This window comes from Babylonia areolata, chromosome 21, assembly GCF_041734735.1.
Source record: "Babylonia areolata isolate BAREFJ2019XMU chromosome 21, ASM4173473v1, whole genome shotgun sequence".
Taxonomy (NCBI): Eukaryota; Metazoa; Mollusca; class Gastropoda; order Neogastropoda; family Buccinidae; genus Babylonia; species Babylonia areolata.
Window position 1 is genome coordinate 7039140 of NC_134896.1, and position 9991 is coordinate 7049130.

Sequence of the window (9991 nt, forward strand, 5' to 3'; positions counted from 1 at the left end):
TGTGTCCGTACATGCATGCATGCTCGCGCGCACGTGTGTGTGTGTGTGTGTGTGTGTGTGTGTTTACAAGGCACCGTTGCATGTCACTGATTATTTGCTAGAACCAGCAACCTCACTCAAACACACACACACACACACACACACACACACACACACACACACACACAAACAAGGACACACACACACACATTGGAAACAACTACATGCACACACACACACATACACACACGCGCGCGCGCGCGCACGCGCGCGCGTAAATATACACATTCATAGACACACATACAAACACACACACACACGTACTCACACACACACACACAAACACACACACACACACACACACACACACACACACACACACACACGTGTGCACGCACGTATGGACGCCACACGCACACGAACAGATGAGTGTTGACGTTAACATCTTCAGTTTTCTTCAGTTTAACGTCTATTCATTATAAGTTGTTTTAGACGTTAACATCTGAAACATATGACATGTGTGCAATACAATGCACATGCTTGGGTAACTGGCTGTCAGATATATGGTTAACGATTGGGAGGACAGTTTGTTTTACAGGTGACATTTTCATGGCGGGAGTGGCGCTCTCTGACGTGTCAGCTTCTGCTGCCCTCGGGTCCCTCCCATCACTGACATGACTTGCTATATTCTACTGTGCAAAAGAGCTGATAAAGGGAGTTAAATATGCAGAAGAAACAAAAGTAAAATTTGATATCAAACAAAATATAATTGCATCCATTTGATCAGGATATGTCGGGCTCAAGTTTGATATACTTCTCAAGATATTGGACGAGTCATACCTTCGATTTGTTTATTATCTATTTATTAAAACAAATAAACAAAGAAAACCAAAAAAACAACTATACCAAGCATTTCTTTTCTGGATTGAACGACAGTGAGTGCTGTTAAGCCCCATAAACAGAAGTCTGTGTATCAGTGATGCAAAACGGATGCTTCACATTACAGTGCATTAAAGTACTTTACATAACAGATTTGATACAAAACAAAACGCGACAAGTAAACAAGCCCAGATTGTTTATTCCATTCTTCTCTGTTCTTAACAAAGTGTGGCTTCAGTTGAAATGGAAATCGATTCTGTCACCAACACATCCAAACAGAGAACACTTACGAAGATTTGGGCCAAACAGTTTGTTAAGCACATATGAAGACAATCTCTTTTGGGAAGACACATTTCAAGTATGAATTATCCTTTGACAAAGTTTAACCCACAAATTCAGAGGAACCATTGGCAGAAGTATTGTTTTTGTAATGAAAAAACAACAACCACCCCGTAATATAGATAACATTTCACTGGGGGAAAATGAATGGATACATTAGAATGCTTGCTTTACTGCAGACTTGTGCAAGGAAGATGGAAGCTATTTGACGCACACTGATTTCATTTATAAACACAACATAAGAACTCATTTTCCAATTTATGCATCAGTAATTAAAAGGATAAAAAAACTTCGCTGGATTAATAGATATACATTTAAGAACAATTGTAAATCAGATTATGCTAGGGCATTACAGCTGCTACAGTCCGTAAAGAAAGGATCAACCTTGTACTATGATATTTTTGTAAACGATAATGAGAACCTAAAATTTTGCACCAAATGGAATGACAAAGTAAATACAGAAATTAACTGGAAAAAGACTTTAACAATGATTCAAAATATTCAGGAAACAGAACAGAAATGGTTTCCGATAAGAGTAATACATAAAGTACTAGCTACAAATGTTGCCCTGTCGCATATAGGAGTCAAACCTGATCACATATGCTCTTTTTGACACAATGAGAAGGACACTAAAGAACATATATTATGGAGATGTACACATGTAATAGTCTTTTGTTAGCATTTGGAACAAGCACTTAATGCCAAATGCAAAGTCATATCATGTCTGTCTTTAAACAAGATAATTGTGATTGTATGAAACGATACCCATTTTCAATTTGATAGAATATCAGACTTAATTTTGGTCCTTGCAAAATTCTATATTCATCAGTGCAAAATGAGAGAAGAGATACCTCAATTCAATGTATTTAGTAAATTACAGAAAACCCCCCAGATCTGCTGAATTTCACAAACATTGGCGTCACTACAAGGAAATATCTGAAAGAGGAAAAAATCAAAACCAAACCATACTGCTATCAAAAATCGAAAAAAAAAAAAAAAGAGAAAAAAGACCAAAAAACCCCCAACCAAACCCGACCCAATAATGGAGGGTAAAAAGGATTAATATTGTTCATGATGGATGTGTGCATTTATATGTGTATGTATATGTGAGAATACAAAATTATCAATGTGTATGTATGTATATATATATATATATATATATATATATATATATATCTATCTTGTTTTGATATATTTATATATCTACACACACACACACACACACACACACACACACACATATATATATATATATATATATATAGAGAGAGAGAGAGAGAGAGAGAGAGATACACTATATGTCATGCTGAACTTTTGTTTTTTAAAAAAGAAAAAGGTTTGTCACATCATGTACAATAAAACTTTTCGAAGCAATGTATTTTTTTGTGTGTGTTTTGTTTTGTTTGTTTCTTCGTTGGATGTTTTTATCCCTTTTTGAATATGTTGTTTTTGATTCAGATTTGCTCTGCGTTTGAGCAAATCAGGAACAGTTTCATAACAGTGCTCTTGATGCCAGAGGGTCCCCCGAGACTGTCAGACAAAAAGGTAAGGTCCCCGGCCGCCTCACAGTCATCAATAGCCCAGAAGAACATCATCTGTGGAGAAAAGACGAAACATTTTAGTGTAGTGTAGTGTGGTGTACTTGTGTAGTGTGGTGTGATGTAGTGTAGTGTAGTTTATCATAGTGTAGTGTGGTGGGGTGTAGTGTAGTGCAGTATAGTGCAGTGCAGTGTAGTGTAGTGATTTGTTTCGGTGAAAACTGATTTCCATATGAACGTCTGGCTGCCGTCCTTTGGTCGAGTGCACCCACATTGTGGAATGAATGTATGTTGTCATTGTTTTTGGCGTGGTCATTATCGTCAGTCATTACGAAAATCATCATCAACCTCATGCAGGTGATCACAGTCACCATGGTCATTATATCAGCCATCTTTATCTGTTATAAACACGAGTTCTTGCCATTGTTTCTTCTTCTTGTACTTGTTATTTTTGCTGGTGTTGAGAGCGGTAGTCAGTTGTATTTGTGCTGGCTTTTTATCACAGCAAGAACATTGGTATTTTACAGTTTCATGCATGCTGTGAGATACTTTTTTTTAATTAGCAAAAGGAGATAAGATAAACACACACACACACACACACACACACACACACACACGTACACGCAAATTAACAACTGAACGGCAGACGTTAACTCCAAAAAAGACAATGAAGACAAAAATCGAAAAACGAAAACAAAAACAAAACAACAACAACAACCCCCACCCCACCCCCCACCCACCCACCCCAAAAAATCCAAAAAAACCAAAAACAACCAACCAACCAACCAAACAACAACGACAATAACAAAAAACCACCACCACCAACAACAACAAAAACAGAAAAGAAAATCGAAAAAGCGAAAGATAATTGAAGAATAGTCATAACAAGTAGTTGAACTTGTATGGAAGGGATGACGAAAAATGGATTGGGGAAATGCATACACACACATGATGGAGTCTCCAGTCGGACCGATGGATGAGTAGGCAGGCAGGCTTATCTGTCGGTGTGTGTCCTCATATGGGAGAAGAGGCCGATTCTGGATGCGCAGCACTTCCCAAAGGTGTTGCAAGGGAAAACGTCTCCAGAAGTTGAGCCCTGCTTCCTTCGCTCACGCTTCTCCTTAATGGCCAGCGTTCTCTTGTTTTCGAACGTCTTTATGCCACTAGAGCACAGCATCCTCCAGCGAGAGCGGTCAAGGACATCAGTTTCCCACGAAGCGATGTCTATGTCACAGGCTTTGAGGTTTGTCTTCAAGGTGTCCTTGAAGCGCTTGCAGGGTCTTCCATGTTTGCAGTGGCCTTCCTTCAGCTGGCCATACAAAAGCATCTTCGGGATCCTGATGTCTGTCATGCGGACAACGTGTCCTGTCCAGCGTAGCTGGCTCTGGATCAGCAGGCTTTCGATGCTCGGCAGGCCGCTCCTCTCTAGGACCTGGCTTGCCACTTTATGCCGAAGATTTTTCGTAGGCATCTCTGGTGAAACTGCTCAAGTTGTTGAATGTGACGGGGATACGTCGTCTATGTCTCACACCAGTACAACAAGGTGGTCAGCACAACAGCCCTGTAGGTTTTGATTTTGTTGTTGAGTCTGCCAAAGGCGGAGCTGACCTTGGCGATGCGCAGCGTCACTTCTGCATCAAGGGCTCCGTTGCTGCATAGGGTGCTGCCCAGGTAGCAAAACTTGTCGACTGACTTAATCTCTGTGTCATTGATCTTGATCGCAGGTGGGGAGGAGGCACTGGCGTTCTGTGAGCTAGCTGGTTGGTACATGGACTCGGTCTTGCTGAGGCTGATGGTGAGTCCAAAGCGCCTGCAGGAGGTAGAGAACCTGTCTATAATGAACTGCATGCCCTCATGGGTGTGTGCAGCAAGCGAGGAGTCATCAGTGCCTCAAACACCCTGGACGTGGCGTGGAGTCGCCGCAAGTTGAAAAGTTTGCCATCTGTGCGAAACTGAATGTAGATGCCCCGGTCACAGTCTTGGAAGGCGTCAATCAGCATGGCAGAGAAGAGAATGCAGAACAGTGTGGGTGCCAGGACGCAGCCCTGCTTCACTCCATTTACCACAGGCAGTGGATCTGACATGTCAGTATTTTCCTGTTTTCTCACCTGCATGCCATCGTGGAATGACACAATCAGCTGGATTAGGCTCTCTGGGCAGCCGAACTTTAGGAGGGTCTTCCGCAGACCACGGCGGTTGACTATGTCAAAGGCCTACAAAGACCATGTGGAGCTCCTTGTTCTGCTCACGGCACTTCTCTTGCATCTGGCGTACATCTGGTCAATATATCTGGTGAAGATCTTGCCAGCGATGCAGAGGTGGTTATCACAGGATATTTTGTCTTGCTTCCGTTTGTAAATGTGAACAATTGAAGCATCCTTGAAATCCTGGGGGACCTCCCATCTCTCCCAGATAGACTGGAACAGGGCGGTCATCTTGTCTGTCAGCACCTCGCCTCCATACTTGTAGATGTCAGTCTGGATTCCATCCGCTCCTGGTGCTTTTCCTAACGTTGTCAGCTTCAGGGCCTTCTGGGTCTCGGCCTTGGTGGGAGGGGCAGCTAGCGAGTCATTGACTGGTAGCTGTGGGAGGGCTGCAATTACCTCGTCAGATACGGACGAGTCCCTGTTGAGGAGGGTGTTGAAGTGCTGTGCCCAGCGGGCAAGGATGTCTTTCTTGTCTGTCAGGAGGGTGGTCTGGTCCAAGGCTCGGACAGGGGTTGATCCTGTGACTTTCGGTCCACACACAGCTCGGAGACCAGCATGGAAGGTCTTCATGTCGTGAGCATCAGCAGTGGACTGAAGCTCTTCAGACTTTCTCTCCCACCAGGTGTTCTTCATCTCACGCAACCTCTTCTGTACGAGTTGCTTGGTTCTTCTTTCTCTGGCAGTCTTTTTTGGAAATGTGATCGTGATGGACAGTGGGCATACTTGGCATGTGAGTGAAGCTGGATGGAGATTTCTTCATACACCCGCAAACAGCAACAGATCACTCACATCCTAACACTGAGAGAAGAGAGGTTCATGGCCTCAGAACCTCAGGTAACGGGTTCGTTCCTGTATTTCGGCAACATCTCGTGTTGCACCACTGTGGTCAAATATCTGCTGACCAGTGTCCAAGCGTCCCTTGGACAAGGGGGCTAAGTTATGGCAACTGATTGGTCCTCAGTCTTGGTGTTGTTCAGAAGCTGTTGAGGTTAGTCCACTGCCACTCGCAAATAATGTAGTGTTTATAACATTTTCTTTTAGATTTATTATATTGACTGCAGCTGATGTTCCAGAACAATTTCCTTTCTAGCCCTTCCCTTCCTTCTTTTCGTTTGGAATTAGTTTTCATGCCAGTGTTTACAGATGGTGTTTCGGTTTCATTAATATGATTGACAGTGAATAATATCTTGAATTTGTTTGGGGGTTAATACGTTTGACAATCTATTTTCCTCAACTATGTTATGCCAGGGTCCGAGCGGGTATCTATCACTAGTTTATTATAGTCTCTAAAAACGGTTTTGCTTCCGTATAGTGTTGTAACATAATCATGCTCAGGGTAACAAAAAGGTATCCTACTTTGAATGTTGTTGTTCCTTATATATAGTGTATATTTAGGTAGTGGGTGAGCATTGGCTTCTTCTCATTGACACCTTTGCACTGATTTAGATTTCAGCCATGCCGCGCCAGGAAATTGGCTTCCTGTTCAAACAGGGAAAACTGTTGTGAGCATGTGTGAAAATGCGTGTCCTCCCCCTTTTTCTTTTCAGTTTTGACGGTTTCAGAGCAGGGGGGTTATTCCTCCAAACCCCAGTTGTTCTTGTTTATTTATTTCTGTTGAAATTTTACCAGATCATTACTTAGATTGTCGTTATTTTCTGTATGTTTTCTGTATTTTCCATCTCCTTTAATGTAAGTTTTCAGTTTCAGTTTCAGTTGCTCAAGGAGGCGTCACTGCGTTCGGACAAACCATATACGCTACACCACATCTGCCAAGCAGATGCCTGACCAGCAGCGTAACCCAACGCGCTTAGTCAGGCCTTGAGAAAAAAACAACAAAACAAAACAAAACAAAAAAAAACAACCCAAAAAACAACGGGGGAATAAATAATAGATAAGCTTACATAAATAAATAAATAAATGAATAATAATTATAATATAGAGAAAGGTAGTACTGATAATAATAGTAATACTTATAAAATGATTAAAAAAAAAGAAAAAAAAAAAGACAACAATGGTGATAAATAAGCGAATAAATGTAAAACATGAAGACACACATTCACACACACACCCACACATGCACAACAGAAATGCACCAAACATGCAGTTTCACAGATATGAAAGCACAGTCAAATACATATAAACGTACATGAGCTCCAACACACACACACACACACACACACACACATTACCTTGCACCTCCTCTACCCCCCTCCTCCACACACTCATTTCTAGTCTACGTATCGCAGCTTCCACGACACACACACACACACACACACACACATACACACACACAAACACACACTCACAGAGATGAACACTTACTTGTACAAGCACACACACATACGCCCATATCTCCCACCCCCAACCCCACACACATATATACAGATATATATATACAAAGATATATATATATATATACATATATATATATGTATACGTTCCAATATCCTGTTGCTCCCACAGTGTAGGCATGCATATACTAGCAGTAGCAATTGACCTTGAAGATGCCTACAATAAAGTCCAGTTTGCGCACCTCATGGAGCTGCTACTAAGTTATGGAGTAAGTTTGACACTGACAAGATGGATAGCAGCAGCGCTTCAGGAAAGAACCGTCGTCCTACGCCTCGGAGATTGGATGTCTGCACCTTCTAAACTATCCATGGGACTGCCACAAGGGTCTCCACTCTCTCCTGTCCTCTACAATGTCTACACGAAGGGCCTTGCAGACTTAAACAACAATGGAATTGCTCGGGTGCTTACCCTTGCGGATGATGGCCTGGTCTTCAAAACTTCGAAAGATGCTCAGGAGAGAACTAAAGCCGTCCAGAAACAACTAAACAATATTGCTCAATGGTGCAAAGACACAGGATCTTCCATCAATCCATCGAAAGCCCAAACGTTGCTGTGCACCCTCAACAACAAAACCGCGAGCAAATCACCACCTTCTGTGTCATTCGATGGGATTCAAATCGAGAAAACTGAATGCCTACGCTACCTAGGAATACACTTCGACAGGATGCTGACCTTCAGAAAACATACGGAAAATACTGTTCTCAAATGCAAAAAGGGCCTTTCAGTCTTAAAAGCAATGGCAACCAAAGGAATTGAACAACGCCACCTCTTCCTGCTATACCAATCACTCGTCCTCAGTGTGATCGACTACGGACTTGGGCTAACAACACCGTCTCAAAGCAACCTCCTAAAATTAGAAAGAGTACAAAATGAAGCTATGAGGCTGATCCTTGGAACAACAAAAGACACGCCCACAGAAACCATGCGATACCTGCTTGACCTTCCTTCAGTGCAGGCCAGAAACAAGTTAGAACAGGTCAAGACCTACTTCAAAGCATTAGAAAACCCTCAAAACCCACTGCATGACGCAGTCAAAGAACCAAAAGGCAGCCGTCTAGGACGAGGAAGATCATGGATGGGACAAGGAGAAGACACAATCCAGCTAGTATGCCGACTACAAGACCTGAAAGAAACAAAAGAATGGGAGAAAACCCCCAAAAACCTCAACCATGTATTCAACACAGTCATTTCACCCACTCTAGGAATACATTGTCGGGAATGGCCAGAGGGCAAAACTGATGCGGAAGTGAAGCTACTCATAGAAGAAAACAGTAAAGAAGAGGACATCATCATATACACAGATGGCTCAGTCACCAAAGACCAGTCTGGTTGGGGATTCACTGCGAAACAAAATGGGAAAACAATTTGGGAAGAGAATGCTGCCTACAAAGTCACAACCTCCAGCCTAACGATGGAAGTTGAAGCTGCGACACATGCCCTCCAGTGGCTATCGTCCATCCATACGCCCGGAAACCAACATGCCATGATTCTAACCGACTTTAATGTAAGAAGAGAGGAAAAGGAAAAGGAGTGTTTAGGTCATGCTGGGTAGGTTTGGAGAGGTGGTGGATGTTCTTTCAAAAGAAATGTGGACAGACGTTGAGCAAAAGAACGACATACATGCATACATACATGCATACATAAACACATCTGCAACATAGAAATGTATGTTTTCTGATTTACCCGGAAGGGAAAGGTGGCAAGAGGCACGAAAAAAGGCCGCCTGGATGAACCCTGCTTGGCAATCACCTGCTCAACTTGGGATTGCAACAGCGCCCCGAACTGTACCTCGTTCAGGCCTTGACGGACACAATGATACATGGATGAACGAATGGATGGATATATGAATTGATGGAACAGAATGGAATATGATAAGATAAAACAGAACAGAAAGGATATATTCAAAATTGGTTAGAATAGCTCCTGGATCACATAAACATGGATACGTTTGAAATGAGTCAAAATAGCTCTGGGATCAATCAAAATAGTTCCTGAATCACAGAGACAGGGGTACCATCAACATTGCGACTTACACATGGCCAATGCTTATTCAGAGAATAAACTAAGCACTTCAGAAAGACAGAGTCATTTGTACAAACAGGATGCCTGCATGGTATAATTGACTGACAGCTGCCTTTAGGTGCTTTTGACGTGCGCTGTGTGAATGCTGCACATGGGACCTCGGTTTATTGACTAATGACTAGGTCCTGTCCACCACTCAAGGTAAAGTGGACCGGGAAAAAGGTCTTGCAAGTGTGGGATCAAAGTCAGTGCTGTCTCACCTTGTGGGTCCCAGGTTCGGTCCACATAAGTGACAGGCAGACCGGTGATGTTGGGTAAGGTTTGCAAGGGACCAGCGTCGATGCCAAAACGGGCAAAGAAATGAGGTCCCGTCTCCGCGGGTATGGGAGGCACGGTGAGGACGGCATCAGGAGGCAGGCTGAGATCCATCACGGCCTGGCTGTTGTGTGTGTGTGTGTGTGTGTGTGAACAGAATCGAATCGAATAGAACAGAATTGTATAAAGATTTAAATGTCATGAAACCTTAAGGTTTATAAGACTCAAGTACATAGGTAAATAGATAATAATTAAACTATGAATTGGGACAGCATTCATAAACAAATTTTACTAATCTTGTTTGTATATATTGAAATGATTGAAACGTACACATACGCACACGCGCGTGCGCGCTCAACA

At 42.6% G+C, this 9991-nt stretch overlaps 1 protein-coding gene across 1 annotated transcript; it reads right to left on the minus strand.

Moving 5' to 3' along the window:
- Nucleotides 1–2509: 2509 nt before the first annotated feature.
- LOC143296246 (uncharacterized) lies at nucleotides 2510–9745 on the minus strand. The gene is made up of 3 exons (XM_076608082.1): nucleotides 9577–9745; nucleotides 8978–9093; nucleotides 2510–2792 (listed from the first exon to the last, which is right to left on the minus strand). The coding sequence occupies exons 1-3, from the start codon at nucleotides 9743–9745 to the stop codon at nucleotides 2652–2654; spliced, it is 426 nt and encodes a 141-aa protein (XP_076464197.1). The 3' UTR covers nucleotides 2510–2651.
- Between the last annotated feature and the right edge of the window lie 246 nt (nucleotides 9746–9991).